This window comes from Prionailurus bengalensis, chromosome E2, assembly GCF_016509475.1.
Source record: "Prionailurus bengalensis isolate Pbe53 chromosome E2, Fcat_Pben_1.1_paternal_pri, whole genome shotgun sequence".
NCBI lineage: Eukaryota > Metazoa > Chordata > Mammalia > Carnivora > Felidae > Prionailurus > Prionailurus bengalensis.
In genome coordinates, this window is record NC_057352.1 from 24,386,493 (window position 1) to 24,408,233 (window position 21,741).

A 21,741-nucleotide genomic window follows, 5' to 3' on the forward strand; every position below is an offset into this window, starting at 1 on the left:
AGATTGCTACTCTGCTTTTAAAAAATGTCAGTGAAGTCCTGAGTCAACATCTGCAGGGATCTCTTTTCTTACCCTCTTGCTATCTATTTCTCTCCTATATTCACTCTCTGGATATTTAACGTTTGTTCTAATCAGCTTTGCAATTTTAGACTTAGTCTTCCAACAGTGACTGTGGCTTGATTGAAGATGAGGATAAGATCAGCACAATGCTATTGCTATGTTAGATATCATTTCCCCTCGTGTACTGAACGTGAGACCTTGGACCAGTCACTTCTCCTCTCTGGGACTTATTGTTTTCATTTGTAGGATTCCATATTTACCTTCTTGAGAAGTTCTTGAGATGCTCCAATAGTCTCAACACTCTGGCATTTGTTCTCTTTTTCAAACATTCTGCACTTACTCCCAAACAGGAACTTTGTTAGATTTACTGCTTCCTGTTTGGAACATGGTTCCTCTTGTCTTCATATCATGCAGGTGTCTGCTGAAGTGCTGCTTCGTCAGACATGATGCCTTGAGTACCCTATTTAAGTGTTGTGCCACATTCTTGACCCTCTGAACCACTCTGGTCACTCTCCGTCATGTCACCTTGTTTTACTACCTTCATACTATTGTCACTCTCTGAAATTGTCACAATTATTTGGTTACATGTTTATTTTCTTGCTCCCTCTGATAAAGGGAGCTCTCTGTGAGAGCAAGGGCATTTTCTGTGATCTTCATTAATTCCTCTATGTTGTGTGAGCACAGGGACTACTTTCAATGGTCTTCTATAGATTCCAGGCCTATGTTCAGAGTCTAAGTTGTAAACCTTCCTATGAAATCCCTCTCAGAAACTTGTTTCCTTTGACTTGCAAGATTCCTAAAATAAGACCTGGATTTTTAAGCTCTGCACACTGTCTCAGGACAGAGAATTAGAAGAAATTGAAGGTGACATTTTCTTCATTCCCTCCCCCTTAAAACCCAGGGCAGTTTACTTACATTTTTTTTCCCTCCAGAAAATTTTTTTAGAGAGAAATATGACTGTTTCTGTTTACTGATGAGATCTTCCTCTTAGGATACTTACTATCATTATGAACAATCCAAACTGGTAAAGGAAAAGTAGAAATAATTGGTAATAATACATGATAGAAAATATAGGAAAAATCCAACAAAGAGAAATTCTAATTTACATTAAGAATAAGTAACATTTTCAAAATTATTTCTCATGTATTTTTTCCTAGTTTCAAGTTTTTATTTAAATCCTCATTAGGGAGGTTGCGGCAAGATGGCGGCTTAGGAGGACGCTGGGCTCACCGAACGTCCTGCTGATCACTTAGATTCCATCTACACCTGCCTAAATAACCCAGAAAACCGCAAGAGGATTAGCAGAACAGAGTCGGTGGGCTGGGGGCAGACATCAGGTCTGACTGCGGCCCCGCCCACCAACTCCAGGTATACACCACAGCACAGGGGAAGTGCCCTGCAGGTCCTCACCACGCCAGGGACTATCCAAAATGACCAAGCGGAAGAACTCCCCTCAGAAGAATCTCCAGGAAATAACAACAGCTAATGAGCTGATCAAAAAGGACTTAAATAATATAACAGAAAGTGAATTTAGAATAATAGTCATAAAATTAATCGCTGGGCTTGAAAACAGTATACAGGACAGCAGAGAATCTCTTGCTACAGAGATCAAGGGACTAAGGAACAGTCACGAGGAGCTGAAAAACGCTTTAAACGAAATGCATAACAAAATGGAAACCACCACAGCTCGGCTTGAAGAGGCAGAGGAGAGAATAGGTGAACTAGAAGATAAAGTTATGGAAAAAGAGGAAGCTGAGAAAAAGAGAGATAAAAAAATCCAGGAGTATGAGGGGAAAATTAGAGAATTAAGTGATACACTAAAAAGAAATAATATACGCATAATTGGTATCCCAGAGGAGGAAGAGAGAGGGAAAGGGGCTGAAGGGGTACTTGAAGAAATCATAGCTGAGAACTTCCCTGAACTGGGGAAGGAAAAAGGCATTGAAATCCAAGAGGCACAGAGAACTCCCTTCAGACGTAACTTGAATCGATCTTCTGCACGACATATCATAGTGAAACTGGCAAAATACAAGGATAAAGAGAAAATTCTGAAAGCAGCAAGGGGTAAACGTGCCCTCACATATAAAGGGAGACCTATACGACTCGTGACTGATCTCTCTTTTGAAACTTGGCAGGCCAGAAAGAATTGGCAAGAGATTTTCAGGGTGCTAGACAGAAAAAATATGCAGCCGAGAATCCTTTATCCAGCAAGTCTGTCATTTAGAATAGAAGGAGAGATAAAGGTCTTCCCAAACAAACAAAAACTGAAGGAATTTGTCACCACTAAACCAGCCTTGCAAGAGATCCTAAGGGGGACCCTGTGAGACAAAGTCCCAGAGACATCACTATAAGCATAAAACATACAGACATCACAATGACTCTAAACCCGTATCTTTCTATAATAACACTGAATGTAAATGGATTAAATGCGCCAACCAAAAGACATAGGGTATCAGAATGGATAAAAAAACAAGACCCATCTATTTGCTGTCTACAAGAGACTCATTTTAGACCTGAGGACACCTTTAGATTGAGAGTGAGGGGATGGAGAACTATTTATCATGCGACTGGAAGCCAAAAGAAAGCTGGAGTAGCCATACTTATATCAGACAAACTAGACTTTAAATTAAAGGCTGTAACAAGAGATGAAGAAGGACATTATATAATAGTTACAGGGTCTATCCATCAGGAAGAGCTAACAATTATCAATGTCTATGCACCGAATACCGGAGCCCCCAAATATATAAAACAATTACTCATAAACATAAGCAACCTTATTGATAAGAATGTGGTAATTGCAGGGGACTTTAATACACCACTTACAGAAATGGATAGATCATCTAGACACACGGTCAATAAAGAAACAAGGGCCCTGAATGAGACATTGGATGAGATGGACTTGACAGATATATTTAGAACTCTGCATCCCAAAGCAACAGAATATACTTTCTTCTCGAGTGCACATGGAACATTCTCCAAGATAGATCATATACTGGGTCACAAAACAGCCCTTCATCAGTTTACAAGAATTGAAATTATACCATGCTTACTTTCAGACCACAATGCCATGAAGCTTGAAATCAACCACAGGAAAAAGTCTGGAAAACCTCCAAAAGCATGGAGGTTAAAGAACACCCTACTAACGAATGAGTGGGTCAACCAGGCAATTAGAGAAGAAATTAAAAAATATATGGAAACAAACGAAAATGAAAATACAACAATCCAAACGCTTTGGGACGCAGCAAAGGCAGTCCTGAGAGGAAAATACATTGCAATCCAGGCCTATCTCAAGAAACAAGAAAAATCCCAAATACAAAATCTAACAGCACACCTAAAGGAACTAGAAGCAGAACAGCAAAGGCAGCCTAAGCCCAGCAGAAGAAGAGAAATAATAAAGATCAGAGCAGAAATAAACAATATAGAAACTAAAAAAACTGTAGAGCAGATCAACGAAACCAAGAGTTGGTTTTTTGAAAAAATAAACAAAATTGACAAACCTCTAGCCAGGCTTCTCAAAAAGAAAAGGGAGATGACCCAAATAGATAAAATCATGAATGAAAATGGAATTATTACAACCAATCCCTCAGAGATACAAACAATTGTCAGGGAATACTATGAAAAATTATATGCCAACAAATTGGACAACCTGGAAGAAATGGACGAATTCCTGAACACCCACACGCTTCCAAAACTCAATCAGGAGGAAATAGAAAGCTTGAACAGACCCATAACCAGCGAAGAAATTGAATCGGTTATCAAAAATCTCCCAACAAATAAGAGTCCAGGACCAGATGGCTTCCCAGGGGAGTTCTACCAGACGTTTAAAGCAGACATAATACCTATCCTTCTCAAGCTATTCCAAGAAATAGAAAGGGAAGGAAAACTTCCAGACTCATTCTATGAAGCCAGTATTACTTTGATTCCTAAACCAGACAGAGACCCAGTAAAAAAAGAGAACTACAGGCCAATATCCCTGATGAATATGGATGCAAAAATTCTCAATAAGATACTAGCAAATCGAATTCAACAGCATATAAAAAGAATTATTCACCATGATCAAGTGGGATTCATTCCTGGGATGCAGGGCTGGTTCAACATTCGCAAATCAATCAACGTGATACATCACATTAACAAAAAAAGAGAGAAGAACCATATGATCCTGTCAATCGATGCAGAAAAGGCCTTCGACAAAATCCAGCACCCTTTCTTAATAAAAACCCTTGAGAAAGTCGGGATAGAAGGAACATACTTAAAGATCATAAAAGCCATTTATGAAAAGCCCACAGCTAACATCATCCTCAACGGGGAAAAACTGAGAGCTTTTTCCCTGAGATCAGGAACACGACAAGGATGCCCACTCTCACCGCTGCTGTTTAACATAGTGCTGGAAGTTCTAGCATCAGCAATCAGACAACAAAAGGAAATCAAAGGCATCAAAATTGGCAAAGATGAAGTCAAGCTTTCGCTTTTTGCAGATGACATGGTATTATACATGGAAAATCCGATAGACTCCACCAAAAGTCTGCTAGAACTGATACATGAATTCAGCAAAGTTGCAGGATACAAAATCAATGTACAGAAATCAGTTGCATTCTTATACACTAACAATGAAGCAACAGAAAGACAAATAAAGAAACTGATCCCATTCACAATTGCACCAAGAAGCATAAAATACCTAGGAATAAATCTAACCAAAGATGTAAAGGATCTGTATGCTGAAAACTATAGAAAGCTTCTGAAGGAAATTGAAGAAGATTTAAAGAAATGGAAAGACATTCCCTGCTCATGGATTGGAAAAATAAATATTGTCAAAATGTCAATACTACCCAAAGCTATCTACACATTCAATGCAATCCCAATCAAAATTGCACCAGCATTCTTCTCGAAACTAGAACAAGCAATCCTAAAATTCATATGGAACCACAAAAGGCCCCGAATAGCCAAAGGAATTTTGAAGAAGAAGACCAAAGCAGGAGGCATCACAATCCCAGACTTTAGCCTCTACTACAAAGCTGTCATCATCAAGACAGCATGGTATTGGCACAAAAACAGACACATAGACCAATGGAATAGAATAGAAACCCCAGAACTAGACCCACAAACGTATGGCCAACTCATCTTTGACAAAGCAGGAAAGAACATCCAATGGAAAAAAGACAGCCTCTTTAACAAATGGTGCTGGGAGAACTGGACAGCAACATGCAGAAGGTTGAAACTAGACCACTTTCTCACACCATTCACAAAAATAAACTCAAAATGGATAAAGGACCTAAATGTGAGACAGGAAACCATCAAAACCTTAGAGGAGAAAGCAGGAAAAGACCTCTCTGACCTCAGCCGTAGCAATCTCTTACTCGACACATCCCCAAAGGCAAGGGAATTAAAAGCAAAAGTGAATTACTGGGACCTTATGAAGATAAAAAGCTTCTGCACAGCAAAGGAAACAACCAACAAAACTAAAAGGCAACCAACGGAATGGGAAAAGATATTCGCAAATGACATATCGGACAAAGGGCTAGTATCCAAAATCTATAAAGAGCTCACCAAACTCCACACCCGAAAAACAAATAACCCAGTGAAGAAATGGGCAGAAAACATGAATAGACACTTCTCTAAAGAAGACATCCGGATGGCCAACAGGCACATGAAAAGATGTTCAGCGTCGCTCCTTATCAGGGAAATACAAATCAAAACCACACTCAGGTATCACCTCACGCCAGTCAGAGTGGCCAAAATGAACAAATCAGGAGACTATAGATGCTGGAGAGGATGTGGAGAAACGGGAACCCTCTTGCACTGTTGGTGGGAATGCAAATTGGTGCAGCCGCTCTGGAAAGCAGTGTGGAGGTTCCTCAGAAAATTAAAAATAGACCTACCCTATGACCCAGCAATAGCACTGCTAGGAATTTATCCAAGGGATACAGGAGCACTGATGCATAGGGCCACTTGTACCCCAATGTTGATATCAGCACTCTCAACAATAGCCAAATTATGGAAAGAGCTTAAATGTCCATCAACTGATGAATGGATAAAGAAATTGTGGTTTATATACACAATGGAATATTACATGGCAATGAGAAAAAATGAAATATGGCCTTTTGCAGCAACGTGGATGGAACTGGAGAGTGTGATGCTAAGTGAAATAAGCCATACAGAGAAAGACAGATACCATATGGTCTCACTCTTATGTGGATCCTGAGAAACTTAACAGGAACCCATGGGGGAGGGGAAGGAAAAAAAAAAAAAGAGGTTAGAATGGGAGAGAGCCAAAGCATAAGAGACTGTTAAAAACTAGAACAAACTGAGGGTTGATGGGGGGTGGGAGGGAGGAGAGGGTGGGTGATGGGTATTGAGGAGGGCACCTTTTGGGATGAGCACTGGGTGTTGTATGGAAACCAATTTGTCAATAAATTTCAGAAAAAAAAATAAAAAATAAATAAATCCTCATTAGTTAACCTATATTTTTGTGCATACTGAAATGGTACCTTGGAAATACTCCTGTTATCTTTGTCTAAAGTTGTTTTATTTTATCTTGCTGGGAAACTCCTTATAAAACAAAATATAGTTGTCCTGTAAAGACGGTTTCTTACTACCCAGCCTCTAATTTGGTTGTTTAGTTCTATTAGCTACACACCTAGAACGATTAATTGGCATTCATAGAAAATGTCCTTTTATTTCAACAAAGATATGTGTATGTGGAGAAAGAGTATGGCGGCTGTTACAAAAAACAATATTAACAACTAACCCTACTTTTGAAACCAAATGACACTGAGCAAACAAAGGTTTGACTAGATTTATCCTAAACAAGAAGTCTCTTGTATATTTCATTAGTAGTTGTTGTGGACTGGTAATTAGGAAGGTGATTGGTAATTGGGGAGGTGAAAGTGATTTATCTTCCTATAGTATAAACATAAGTATCGTGGGTTAAAGTGAGTTGAACACTTAAAAATGCTATGATTGTCATTCAGCAAATTAGTAATATCTGAGATTCACTGAGAGTTCTTCAAGGCATGAAGCACTATACAGATGTCTTCTGTGTGCCCCCTTTTTAAAATTTTTTTTATTTTTGAGAGAGAGAGGGGGAAGAGGCAGAGAGAAACTGTGACAGAATCCGAAGAAGGTTCCAGGCTCTGACCTGTCAGCACAGAACCTGATGCAGGGCTTGAACCCATGAGCTGTGAGATCATGACCTGAGCCAAAGTCGTATGCCCAACCAACTGAGCCACCCAGGTGCCCCTGTGTGCCCCTTTTGTTACATAACAGATCCCATTATATTTTAACTGTCAGTCCAACAAACAACTAAATAAGTAGTTTTAAAAGGCAAATTTACATGATTATAGCTAATAATGTATGTTTGGAATAAAAGGAAAACTAAACATAAAGCATGAGTGGAAAGGAAATAAGTTGATAATATGGTTGGCCAGAGATAGCTATACTGGTCTTAAAAATAGTAATTTATTAAACTCTTTTATAGGGTGTTAAAGCTAAAGGTGGATAAAAATAAAATGGTAGCCACATCTGGTGTGAAAAAAGCCATATTTGATCGACTGTGTAAACAATTAGAGAAGATTGGGCGGCAGGCTGACAGTGAGTATTCATTCTATATTTCAAGAATGTGTTATTTGAAAATGTAAACTTACTGGTAAAAGCCTAATATTTTCAAACTTGCAAAATGGCTGCTTTCTGAATTCTGTATTTAATGTGGACCAGCTAAGTTTTTAGTGAGAAATTATTTGGTTTTTCAAATAAAGTAGCATAATGACCTTTAAAACACCTGTGATTATATGACTCCATGCCTGAAAAATAGATTTTCTGTTAACATGCTCCAATGTTAAATGCTAGCCTCCATATACATAAGCTAGAATAGAAAAGATTCTCAAGTCTGACAAGAGAAACTAAAGAAAAGAGAAGGGCAAGATCATTTGCCTTCTCCTTATCCTAGTATTTGGTCAAAGTATCTAATTTTTATTTGTAATCCAAAATGTGCCCAACGAGTAAAATTAAGAATAGGAGAAAATTTAGTTAGTAGGTAACACGCTTTTTCCCTTAAAGGAGAAGCTGGAGATTCATCTACTCCATCACAGAAGAAAAAGAAGACAATGGTTGAACCTCCAGCAAAAGGTAAGTTGTATTAACACTGGACAAGCTTTGAAATTAGTGCAGTGGGATTAGTGTACAGTGAGTTTAATGCAGTGAATAGTCCTGTGCTGCTTTAGCTGCTTGCCTGATAAGAGTCAGGTTTTAAATAAATTCTAACAATCATTTATTTGATAAGACCACTTTTCCAAGTAGTCATTTAAAGAAGTTAATAGAAATATTATTTAAGAACCTATCTGAAGCCAAACGGCTTAGGTTCACATCCTGCTTTAATACCCACTGACTCTAGAACTTTAGGAAAGTCACTTATTTCTGTAAGCCTGAATTTTCTAATCTTTTGCGGTTAATATTAGCACCCACTTCATAGAATTATGGTGAGGGTTGAATGAGATAATGCCATTGAAGTTCTTGGTTCAGTGTCTTGAAGCACAAGATAGGTGCTTGATAAATGTTAACTATTTTAAGGATGTTGTGAGGTGCATGGAATAAAAGAGCAAAAAACTAATGTGTTAGCTACTGTTTCCAGTTTTCAGCATTATATTCCATATTTTTTAATTAATAAGATATTTGAAACAAGGTTACTTTTTTTTTACTTGTAAGAATTTTGAAACACTTTTGAAAATTTTCTCTCATAGAAACAGAGAAGGTAGTAGACAGACCACATAAACTGCAGAAAGATGAAGATCTGACACAGGATTATGAAGAATGGAAAAGGAAAATTTTGGAAAATGCTGCCAAAGCACAAAAGGTTATAGCAGAGTGATTTCAGCTTCCAGACTGCCATTGGCTGCAAACTAATAGTACATCTGCCACCTCAATGAAGATGTGAGGGCTTTGGAATTTTATTTGAACTCTTACAACAAGGATCCGAAGACTATTGCCTTAAAAGCAAAGAAGTCAGTGCTGGGGCTGAGTTCTTGGAAGCAAACTGGCCGGTGACATGGGCGACAAACTCATTAGGTCAGGCACAGTGCCTGGTTGGCATGGCTTTGGCTCCCCACAGGTCTGCATTCCTACAAAATGGAATTGGAGCCATTTTGCTCTTTTGTTTTAAGCAAAAGACATTCTCCTGTCCTATCAATATAAAATTCAGGTCTGAATGGAGTACTATGGATTTTACTTAGGTTTTTGTGTAAATTTCTTGTTTGACTAAATCAGTATATGGTACAGCCTGAGTTAATAAATATTTCTTTTTATATGCCTTCAGGTTGCCCTTGTCATCAGTTTGGGGGAGTCATTGCTATGCTAAAAACTGTCTACTCTAGAAGAAAAAGGCCATATGCTGAACCGTAATGATGCTCACTAGACAACAAACTCTTGAATCAGACTCCCTGAGTTTACAGCCACTTAACTACCTATGGAACCTTGAGAAAATTAATTAACTTCTTCATGCCTCATCTATAAGTAGGACTAAAAATGGTGTCTACTTCATAGAATAATTTGGAGGTGTATCTGAGCTGATACATATAAAACATTTAGCACAGTACCTGGTATAAGTAAGTATTTAGCAAATGTTAGAATATAGAGAGAACTTCACATATAAAGGTCTCATGTAATGAATTACACATTAACAGCATATTAAAAAGTCAGATGGACTGAGGGCTATTTTCTTTCACACCCACATAGTGAAGAATGTAACCTTACTAAAAATACTCCTTATTTTATAACTATAAGAAAGGACCTTTATGGAAGATACATTGCTAGGGGCTCAGAGGCATTGTGCCAGGTATGATTTTAATTAAATCAAGTATAGCCATGAAGAATATCCAAATTTTAAAATCTATTCAGAATAGTATCAATAGGGATTGTATTTTATTTGCTATAAGTAAGATGTAATACCTGCTGTATAGACCTGGAGTGCTAAAAGAGGGATTTCTTGGGATGCCTGGGTGGCTCAGTCAGTTAAATGTCTGACTGCCTCTTGGTTTCAGCTCAGGTCATGATCTCCTGGTTCATAAGATTGAACCCAGCCTCCAGCTCTGCGCTAACAGTGCGGAGCCTGCTTGGGATTCTCTGTCTCTCCCTCTGCTCCTCCCCAACTAGCATGCACGTGCTCTCTCCTTTGTTTCTGTGTGTCTGTCTGTCTGTCTCTCTCTCTCTCTCTGTCAAAATAAATACATAAACATTAAAGAAAAAAAAAAAGCAGACTAACATTTAAAAGAGTAATTTCTTCCCCTGCCCTTTTTAATTCCAGATCCTTCCAAGATCTGGAAATCTAAAAGAAAAGCCACAGTCAAATGATCCTAACTCAGGCATAATGTCTAGCAAGCCCTGTGATAGAGGGAAATGAACATGAGCCTTTGGAAGCACATACATTGGTATTTAAATTGTGACTCTGCCACTTCAACCGTAAGGAAATTTCAGAACCTTAAAAGAGCTTCAGTTTCCTCATTTATAAAGTAGAGATATTCTCTGCCTTGTGAGAACTGAAGGTAATATTTCTATAAAGTGCATAGTACTTAGAAGGCATTCCTTAAATAGTAGCTCATTGCTTTCATCTAAAATGAATAAGTTAGTCTTTTCCTAGTTTATTTTAAGAAAGTATATAATTTGTTTTTATTTGATGCCAAGATTTAGATTTCTGGCTTTGAGTGAAAAGCAGTCTATTCATCACCAAGTAAAATTAAGCATATTCACTTTTTTTTAAATTGTAAAATGTACCTAGCATAAAACATAACTTCTTAATCATTTTTTAAATACATAGTTCAGTAGTGTTACATTCACACTGTTAGCAACCAATCTCCAGAGCTCTTTTCATCTTGTGTAGCTGATTACACCCATTAAGCAACTTATTTGTCCCTCTCCTAATTGCCTCCCTGGCAATTACCATATGTTTATATCTGAATTTGGCTACTCTAGGTCGGCACAAGAGTGTCTTTTTGTGAGTGGCTTATTTCACTTAAAATTATGTCCTTGAGGGGCGCCTGGGTGGCTCAGTCGGTTGAGAGACTGACTTCGGCTTGGGTCATGATCTCATGGTTTGTGAGTTCGAGCCCCGCGTTGGGCTCTGTGCTGGCAGCTCAGAGTCTGGAGCCTGCTTCTGATTCTGTGTCTCCCTCTCTCTCTGCCCCTCCCTCACTCATGCTCTGTCTCTTCTCTCTGTCTCAGAAATAAATAAACATTAAAAAAATTATGTCCTTGAGGTTCATTCTCATGGCATGTGTCAGAATTTCTTTCCATTTTAAGGTATTATAGTAGTCCATGGTATAGATATACCACATTTTGTTGATCCATTCATCTATAAATGGACACTTGGGTTGCTTCCACCTTTTGGCTGTTGTATATAATGCTGCTATGAACATGGGGGTACAATATCTCTTTGAGACCCTGCTTTCAGTTCTTTTTGGATATATACACAGAAATGGGATTGCTAGATCATGTGAATGCTATTTTTAAATTTTTGAGGAACTGTTTAGTAGCTGCACTATATGATGTTCCCACCAATAGTACACAAGGGTTCAATTACTCTACATCCTTGCCAACACTTTTTTTTTTCACTTTTTAAAAATTTAAATCCAAGTTAGTTAATATATAGTGTAATAATGATTTCAGGAATAGATTTAGTGATTCATCACTTACATGTAACACCCAGTGCTCATCCCAACAAGTGTCCTTAATGCCCCTCTCCCATTTAGCCCATTCCCCCACCTAACAACCAGCTAGCGACCCTCAATTTTTGTTCATTGTATTTAATAGTCTTTTATGGTTTGTCTCCCTCTCTGATTTTATATTATTTTTACTTCCCTTATATTCATCTTATGTTGTTTCTTAAATTCCATATGTAAGGGAAATGTATTTGTTTTTCTCTGATTGACTTATTTCGCTTGGCATAATACAGTCTAGTTCCATCCATGTTGTTGCAAATGGCAATATTTCATTCTTTTTGATTACTGAGTAATATTCCATTACATATAAATACCACATCTTCTTTATCCATTCATCAGTTGATGGACATTTGAGCTCTTTCCGTACTTTGGCTATTGTCAATAGTGCTGCTATAAACATTGGGGTGCATGTGCCCCTTCAAAACAGCATTCCTGTATCCTTTGGACAAGTACCTAACAGTACAATTGCGGGGTCATAGGGTAATTCTGTTTTTAATTTTTTGAGGAATCTCTGTGCTGTTTTCCAGAGTGGCTGCACCAATTTGCATTCCCACTACCAGTGCAAAAGGATTCCTCTTTCTCCACATCCTGACCAACATCTGTTGTTGCCTGGGTTGTTAATTTTAGCCATTCTGACAGGCATGAGGTGGTATCTCATTGTGGTTTTGATTTGTATTTCCCTGATGATGAGTGATGTTGAGCATCTTTTCATGTGGTTATTAGCCATCTGGGTGTCTTCTTTGGAAAACTGTTCATGATTTTTGCCCATTTCTTCACTGGATTATTTGTTTTTTGGGTGTTGAGTTTGTTAAGTTCTTTATAGATTTTGGATACTAATGCTTTATCTGATAATGTCATTTGCAAATATCTTCTCCCATTCTGTCGGTTGCCTTTTAGTTTTGCTGATTGTTTCCTTTGCTGTGCAGGAGATTTTTATCTTGATGGGTCCCAATAGTTCATTTTTGCCTTTGTTTCCCTTGCCTCTAGAGACATATCAAGTAAGAAGTTGCTGCAGCCATGGTCAAAGAGGTTGTTGCCTGTTTTCTCTTCCAGGATTTTGATGGCTTCCTGTCTTACGTTTAGGTCTTTCATCCATGTTGAGTTTTTTTGTGTACGGTGTAAGAAGTGGTCCAGGTTCATCCTTCTGCATGTCCCTGTCCAGTTTTCCCAACACCATTTGCTGAAGACACCATCTTTTTTCCACTGGGTTTTCTTTCCTGCCTTGTTAAAGATTGGTTGGCCATACGTTTGTGAGTCTATTTCTGGGTTCTCTATTCTGTTCCATTGATGTATGTGTCTGTTTTTTGTGCCAGTACCAAACTGTCTTGATTATAGCTTTGTAATACATCTGGAAGTCCAGAATTGTGACGCCTCCAGCTTTGGTTTTCTTTTTGAGGATTAGGCTCAATTCCTAGCTTTGGCTATTCACGGTCTTTTCTGGTTCCATACAAATTTTAGGATTGCTTATCCTAGCTCTGTAAAGAATGCTGGTGTTATTTTGATAGGTATTGCATTGAATACATAGATTGCTTTGGGTAGTACTGACATTTTAACAATATTTGTTCTTTTTTTAATTAATTTTTTTTTAATATTCATTTTTGAAGAGAGGGAGAGTGAGAGTGGGGAGGGGCAGATAGAGAAGGAGACACAGAATCCGAAGCAGGCTCCAGGCTCTGAGCTATCAGCGCAGCCTGACACATGGCTCAGACCCACGAACTGTGAGATCATGACCTGAGCTGAAGTCGGACGCTTTAACTGACTGAGACCACCCGAGCGCCCCAATATTTGTTCTTCCAACCCGTAAGCATGGAATGTTTTTCCTTTTTTTTGTATGGGTCTTCAATTTCTTTCATAAGCTTTCTATACTTTTCAGTATGTAGATTTTTCACCTCTTTGGTTAGATTTATTCCTAGGTATTTTATGGTTTTCGGTGCAATTGTAAATAGGATTCCTTGATTTCTCTTTCTACTACTTCATTATTGATGTATAAAAATGCAACTGATGTCTGTACATTGATTTTATATCCTGTGACTTTGCTGAATTCATATATCAGTTCTAGCAGTTTTTTGGTGGAGTTTTTTGGGTTTTCCACATAGAGTATAATGTCATCTGCAAAGTGAAAGTTTGACTTCTTTCTTGCCAATTTGCATACCTTTTATTTCTTTGTATTGTCTGATTGCTGAGTCCCAGACTTCTAATACTGTGTTGAACAGCAGTGGTGAGAGTGGACATCCTTGTGTTCCTGAACTTAGGGGGAAAGCTCTCAGTTTTTCCCCATTAAGAATGATATTAGCAGTGGGTCTTTCATATATGGCCTTTATGATCTTGAGGTATGATCCTTCTGTCCCTACTTTCTTGAGGGTTTTAAGAAAGGATGCTGTATTTTGTCAGATGCTTTTTCTGTGTCTATTGAGAGGATTATGAGTTATTAATCCTATCTTTTATTAATTTGATTTATCATGTTGATCAATTTGCAGATATTGAACCAGCCATGCAGCCCAGGGATAAATCCCACTTGATTGTGGTGAATAGTTCTTTTAATGTATTGTTGGATCCAGTTGGCTAGTATCTTGCTGAGAATTTTTGCATCCATCTTCATTAGGGAAATTGGTCTGGAGGTCTTTTCAGGGGGTCTTTGTATGGTTTTGGGAATCAAGGCAATGCTGGCCTTGTAGAATAAGTTTGGAAGTTTTCCTACCATTTCTATTCTTTGGAACAACTTCAAAAGAATAGGTGTTAACTCTTCTTTAAATGTTAGTAGAATTCCCCTGGAGAGTCATCCAGCCCTGGACTCTTGTTGTTGGGAGATTTTTGGTTACTGATTCAATTTCTTTACTGGTTATGGGTCTGTTCAAATTTTCTGTTTTTTCCTGTTTCAGTTTTGGTAGTTTATGTTTCTTGGAATTTATCCATTTCTTTCAGATTACCTGATTTGTTGACATGTAAATGCTCATAATATTCTCTTATTATTGTTTGTATTTCTGTTGTGTTGGTTGTGATCTCTCCCCTTTATTTGGGTCCTTTCCTTTTTCTTTGTGATCAGCCTGGCTAGGGATTTTATCAACTTTGTTAATTCTTTCAAAGAACCAGCTCCTGGTTTCGTTGATCTGTTCTGTTTGTTTGATTTCAATATCATTAATTTCTTCTCTAATCTTTATTATTTACCTGCTGGTTTGGGGCCTTATTTGCTATTCTTTTTTCCAGCTCTTTTAGGTGTAAGGTTAGGTGGTGTATATGAGACCTTTCTTCCTTCTTTAGGAAGGCCTGGTTGCTATATACTTCCCTCTTATGACAGCCTTTGCTGCATCCCAGAGGTTTTGGGCTGTCGTGTTTTCATTTTCATTGATTTCCATGTACTTTTAAAATTTCCTCTTTAATTTCTTTGTTAACCCATTCATTCTTTAGTAGGATGTTCTTTAGTGTACTTGTTACCTTTCCAAATTTTTTCTTGTGGTTGATTTCAAGTTTTGTAGCATTGTGGTCTGAAAATATGCAAGGTATCATCTCAACCTTTTTGTACTTGTTGAGGGCTGATTTGTGATCTCTTCTGGAGAATGTTACATGCGCACTCGTAAAGAATGCGTATTCTGCTTTTGGATGAAATGTTCTGAATATATCTGTTAAGTCCATCTGGTCCAGTGTGTCATTCAAAGCCACTGTTTCCTTGTTGATATTCTGCTTACATGATCTGTCCATTGTTGTAAGTGTGGTGTTCAAATCCCCTACTATTATGGTATTATTATCAACAAGCTTTTTTATGTTTGTGGTTAATTGATTTATATATTTGGGTGCTGCCACATTGGGGGCATAAATATTTACAATTGTTAGATCCTTTTAGTAGATATACCCCTTAATTATGATATAATCCTTTCATCTCTTGTTATAGTCTTTATTTTTAAATGTAGTTCATCTATTATAAGTATGGCTACTCCAGCTACTTAGCATGATTGATTGTTCTCCATCCCCTTACTTCCAATCTGCGGGTGTCTTTAGGTCGAAAATGAGTCTTGTAAGCAGCATATAGATGGGTCTTCTTTTCTAATGCATTCTGATACCCTGAATCTTTAGATGGGAACATTTAGTCCATTGACATTTAGAGTGAGTACTGAAAGATATGAATTTAGTACAATTGTGTTGCCTATAGAGTTAGTATTTCTGGTGATGTCCTCTGGGCCTTTTTAGTCTTTGTTGCTTTTGGTCTTTTTTGTTTTCTCTTTTCTACACTCAAAACCCCCCCTTAAAATTTCTTGCAGGGCTGTTTAGTGGTCATGAACTCCTTTAGTTTTTGTTTGGGAAACTCTTTATCTCTCTTTCTATTTTGAATGACAGCCTTGCTGGACAAAGAATTCTTGGCTGCTTATTTTCCCCATTCATCACATTGACTATATCCTGTCACTCCTTTCTGGCTTTCAAGTTTCTGTGGATATGTCTGCTGTGAACCTGATCTGTCTTACATAGGTTAAGAACTTTTTTCCCTTGCTGCTTTCATAAATCTTTTCTTGTCTGTGTATTTTGTGAATTTGACTATGATGTGCCTTGGTGGTGGTCGGTTTTTGTTGAATCCAATGGGAATTCTCTGTACTTCTTGAATTTTGATGTCTGTGTCCTTCCCCAGATTAGGAAAGTTTTCCACTATAATTTGCTACCATAAATCTTCTGCCCCTTTTTCTCTCTCTTCATCTTCTGAGACTCCTATGATTCTGATGTTATTCCTTTTCAATATATCACTGAGTTCTGTAAGTCTTGTATCGTGCTTTTTTTGCCTTTGTTTCTCTCCTTTTTCCTGCTTCATTATTCTCCATAATTTTATCTTCTGTATCACTGATTTACTGCTGTTTTGTCCATCCTTGCCATCGTGGCATCCATTTGAGATTGCATCTCAGTTAAAGCATTTTTAACTTTGTCCTGATTAGATTTTATTTCTTTTATCTCTGCAGGAATGGGTTCTGTGCTTTTTTCAACCCCACCTAGTATTCATATTATTATGGTTCTAAATTCTAGTTCAGACATATTGCTTATATCTGTGTTGATTAAGCCCCTGGCTGTCATTTCTTCCTGTTCTTTCTTTTGAGGTGCATTCCTTTGTTTTGTCATTTTGGAGGAAGAAAAAATAATAATAAAATTAAAAGTTAAAATTAAAAACAAAACACAAAATCAAATAATGAAAGCCAGACCATAGTTGTGTTTTGATCTGCTTGTTGTGAGAAGCTTGATAGGATAGAGAAAAGGGGAAAGAAAAGAAAAGGTAAGAAAACTTTAATAATTATATATGTATATATATATATATAAAATATTGTATAAAATAAAATGAAATAGAATAAAAAATCTTTAAAAATTAAAAAGTAAATAGTAATAATAATAATAATAATAAAATTTTCTCTTTCTGCTGAGTTCTGTGGCTCAAGTTATACAAATTGTTGTGTTAATCCTCAGATTAATTTCCCAGGTGTTCAAAATGGTTTGGTGCTGATCTAGCTGCGTTTCAGAGAAGAAACAAGCTCAGTGTCTCTGTGCTGCTCCATCATCTTAACTCTTTTGCCAACACTTATTTTCTGAACACTTGTTACTCTGTTGTTTTTGTGTTTGTTTTTCTATTCTAATGGGTATGAGGTGGTATCTCATTGTCCTTATTTGCATTTCTGTAATGATTAATGAGCATATTTTTCATGTGCTACTGGCCATTTGTTTATCATCTATGAAACACATCTGTCCAAGTCTTTTGCCCATTTTTGAATCAGGTTATTTTTTGTTGCTGAGTTTTAGGAATTCTTTTCATAGTCTAGATATTTAGTGATCCATCACTAAATATTTATTTAAATATTTATCCATCATAAATATGTAACACCCAGTGCTCATCATAACAAGTGCCCTCCTTAATACCCATTACACATTTAACACATCCTCCCCCCCCAATCATCTATCCTCCAGTAACCCATATATACCAGAAATCATATGGTATTTGTCTCTCTGACTGATTTATTTCAGTTAACACTCTACCTCCACCAACGTTGTTGCAAATGGCAAGATCTCATTCTTTTTGATGGCTGAGTAATGTATATCACATCTTCTTTATCCATTCATCGGTTGATGGACACTTGGGCTCTTTCAATAATTTAGCTCTTGTTGATAATGCTGCTATAAACATTGGAATGCATGTGCCCCTTTGAATCAGTATTTTTGTATCCTTTGCGTAAATATGTAGTTGTGCAATTCTTGGCTCATAGGGTAGTTATATTTTTAACTTTTTGAGTAACCTCCATACTGTTTGCCAGAATGGCTGCACAGTTTGTACTCCCATGAACAGTGCAGAAGTGTTCCCCTTTCTTTGCATCCTCACCAACATCTGTTGTTTCTTATGTTGTTAATTTTAGCTATTCTGACAGGTGTAAGGTGATATCTCATTGTACTTCTGATTTATATTTCCCTGATTATAAGTGATGCTGAATATCTTTTCATGTGCCTGTTAGTCATCTGTATGTCTTCTTTTGAAAACAATGTCTATTCATGTCTTCTGCCTATTTATTAACTGGATTTTTTGTTTCTTAGGCATTGAGTTTGATAAATTCTTTATATGTTTGGATACTAACCCTTTATCTGAAATGTCACTTGCAAATATCCTCTCTAATTCCAAAGGTTGTCTTTTAGGCTTGTTAATTATTTCTTCACTGTGCAGACACTTTTTATCTTGACGAAATTCCAATAGTTCATTTTTTGTTTTGTTTCCCTTGCCTCAGAAGATGTATTTAGTAAGTAGTTGCTATGGCTGATATCAAAGAAGTTGCTACCCATGTTGTCCTCTAGGATTTTGATGGTTTCATGTCTCACCTTTAGGTCTTTTGTGCATTTTGAATTTGTTTTTGTGTATGGTGTAAGAAAGTGGTTTATTTTAATTCTTCTGCAGTTTGCTGTCAAGTTTTCCCAACAACATTTGTTGAAGAGACTGGTTTTTTTTCCCATTGGATATTCATTTATGCTTTGTCAAAGTTTAGTTGAGCATATAGCTGTTAGTCCAATTCTGGTTTTCTCTTCTGTTCCATTAATCTATGTGTCAGTTTTTGTACCAGCACCATACTGTCTGTATCACCACAGCTTTGTAATATAACTTGAAGATGAATTGTGATGCCTCCCACTTTGCTTTTCCCTTTCAGGTCCTTTAGCTATTCAGGGCATTTGTGGTTCCATAAAAAAGTTAGGATTGTCTGTTCCAGCTCTATGAAAAATTCTGTTGGTATTTTGATATAAATTGCATTAAATGTGTAGATTGCTTTGGGTAGTATAGACACTTTAACAATATTTGTTCTTCCAATCCATGAACATGGAATGTTTTTCCATTTCTTTGTCCCCTCTTCAGTTTCATTCATAGCTTTATAGTTTGTTCTATAGTTTTCAGACTGCAGATGTTTTACCATTTTGGTTAGGTTTATTCCTAGGTTTTATGGGTTTTGGTGCAGTTGTAAATGGAATTGATTCCTTAATTTCTCTTCCTGCTGCATCATTATTGGTGTATAGAAATGCAATCACTTTTTGTACATTGATTTTGTATCCTGTGACCTTACTGAATTCATGTAACAGTTCTAGCAATTTTTTGATGGAGACTTTTGGTTTTGTATATAAAGTATCATGTCATCCGTAAATAGTGAAACTTTGATTTCTTCCTCACCAATTTGGATGCCTTTTATTTCTTTGTGTAGTCCAATTGCTGAGGCTAGAACTTCCATACATTGTTAAATAACAATGGTGAGAGTGGATATCCCTGTATTGTTACTAACCATACAGGAAAAGCTCTAAATTTTTCCCCACTTAGGATAATACTAGCTGTGGGTCTACTGTATATGGCCTTTATGATATTGAGGGGTGTTCCATCTATCCCTACTTTGCTGAGGGCTTTTACCAAGAATGGATGTTGTACTTTGTCAAATGTTTTCTCTGCATCAATTGAAAGTATCATATGGTTCTCATCCTTTCTTTTGTTAATATGGGGTATCATGTGGATAGGTTTGCAAATATTAAATAACACTTTCCACCTATGAATAAATCCCACTTGATTGTGGTGAATGTTTATTTTAGTATACTGTTGGATTAGATTTGCTAGTTTTTTTTGTTGAGAATTTTCGCATCCATGTTCATCAGGGATATTGGCCTGTAATTCCCTTTTGCAGTGGGGTCTTTGTCTGGTTTTGGAATCAAGGTAATGATGGCCTTGTAGACAGAGATTGGAAGTTTTCCTTCCATTTCTATTTTTTGGAACAGTTTGAAAGAATAGGTATTAACTCTCCTTTAAATATTTGGTAGAATTCCCCTGGGAAGCCATCTGGCTCTGGACTTCTGCTTGTTGAGAGATTTTTGATTACTGATTCAATTTCTTTGCTGGTTATTGGTCTGTTCAAGTTTTCTATTTCTTCCTGTTTCAGTTTTGGTAGTTTATATGTTTCTAGAAATCTATCCATTTCTTCCAGATTGCCCAGTTCATTGGCATATAATTTTTCATAATATCGTCTCATAAGCATTTGTATTTTGTGGTGTTGGTTGTTATTTCTCCTCTCTCATTTGTGATTTTATTTATTTGGGTCCTTACTTTTCTTTTTGTTAAGTTGGGCTAAGCGTTTCTCAATTTTATAAGTGTTTTTTTTTAAAGAACCAACTCCTTGTTTCATTGATCTGTTCTATTATTTTTTACTTTCCATAGCATTTATTTCTACTCCCCAAACTTTATTATTTCCTTTATCCTGCTGGCTTTAGGCTTCAGTTGTTTTTCTTTTTCTAGCCCCCTTAGGTGTAGGTTTATGTTGCATATTTGAGATTTTATTGCTTTATAATATAGGCCTGTATTGCTTCCCTCTTATAGCTGATTTTGCTGTATCCCTAAGATTTTGGACTGCCATGTTTCATTATCATTTGTTTCCATGTATTTTTAAAAATTATTCTTTAATTTCCTGCTTGACCCATTCATTCTTTAGTAGAACGTTCTTTAACCTCCATGTACTTGTGGTCTTCCCAAATTTTTCTTATTGTTGACTTCAAGTTTCATAGTGCTGTGGTTAGAATATATTCATGGACCTCATGAATCTCAATCTTTTCTAATTTGGTGAGGCCTGATTTATTACCTATGTGACCTATTCTGAAGAATGTCCCCTGTACACTTGAAAAGAATGGTTTCTGTTGCTTTAGGATAAAATTTCTGACTATCTGTTAAGGTCTAGTGAGTCATTCAAGCCGTTGTTTCTTTGTTGATTTTCTGCTTAGATAATCTGTCCCAATGCTGTAAGGAGGGGTGTTAAAATCCCCTATTATTATGGTATTATTCTGAATGAGTTACTTTAGTTTTCTTATTGTTTTACCTATTTGTGTGCTCTCAAGTTGAAGGCATAAATATTTACAATTGTTAGGTCCTCTTGCTGCATAGACCCCTTTATTATGATACAGTGCTCTTCATCTCTTGTTACAGTCTTTGAGTTAAAATCTCATTGGTTTGATATAACTATTGCTAATCTGGTTTTCTTTTGACATCCATTTGCATGATAAATGTTTCTCCATCCCCTCACATTCCATCTGTGGTGTCTTTAGGTCTAGAATGAGTGTTGTAGGTAGCATATAGATGGGTTTTGTTTATTTTATTGCTTGTTTTGTCATTATTTCTGAGATTTTTCTGTTCTTTTCTAGTCTTGTTGCTTTTGGTCTTTCTTTACCACTAAAAGAATCCCCTTTCATATTTCTTGCAGGGCTGATTTAGTGGTCACAAACTACTTCCATGTTTCTTTGTCTGGAAAACTCTTTATCTCTGCTTCTATTCTGAATGATAGCCTTGCTAGATAAAGTATTCTTGACTGAAGATTTTTTTCCATTTAGCAAATTTTATATATCGTGCCATTCCATTTTTGCCTGCCAAGTTTCTCTAGAGAGATCTGCTCCTAACATGATTTGTGTTCCCTTGTAAGTAAGGGACTCGTGTCTTGTTGCTTTTAGGATTTTTGGTTTACCT

The 21,741-nt window shown here is 36.9% G+C and overlaps 1 protein-coding gene across 1 annotated transcript; it reads left to right on the forward strand.

Annotated features, from left to right (window-relative positions):
* The first annotated feature begins 7,239 nt into the window (after positions 1 to 7,239).
* LOC122495174 (origin recognition complex subunit 6-like) lies at positions 7,240 to 9,358 on the forward strand. The gene is made up of 3 exons (XM_043600948.1): positions 7,240 to 7,647; positions 8,113 to 8,181; positions 8,793 to 9,358. Exons 1-3 carry the CDS (start codon positions 7,566 to 7,568, stop codon positions 8,918 to 8,920), a joined length of 279 nt encoding a protein of 92 aa, XP_043456883.1. The 5' UTR covers positions 7,240 to 7,565; the 3' UTR covers positions 8,921 to 9,358.
* Positions 9,359 to 21,741: the final 12,383 nt, after the last annotated feature.

Bases quoted from the DNA above. Each gene is read 5' to 3' on its own strand.
- LOC122495174 (XM_043600948.1), top strand. From the start codon at position 7,566: ATGGTAGCCACATCTGGTGTGAAAAAAGCCATATTTGATCGACTGTGT. The intron at 7,648-8,112 runs GTGAGTATTCAT...TTTCCCTTAAAG, and splicing joins GATTGGGCGGCAGGCTGACA to GAGAAGCTGGAGATTCATCT. The intron at 8,182-8,792 runs GTAAGTTGTATT...TTTCTCTCATAG, and splicing joins GGTTGAACCTCCAGCAAAAG to AAACAGAGAAGGTAGTAGAC.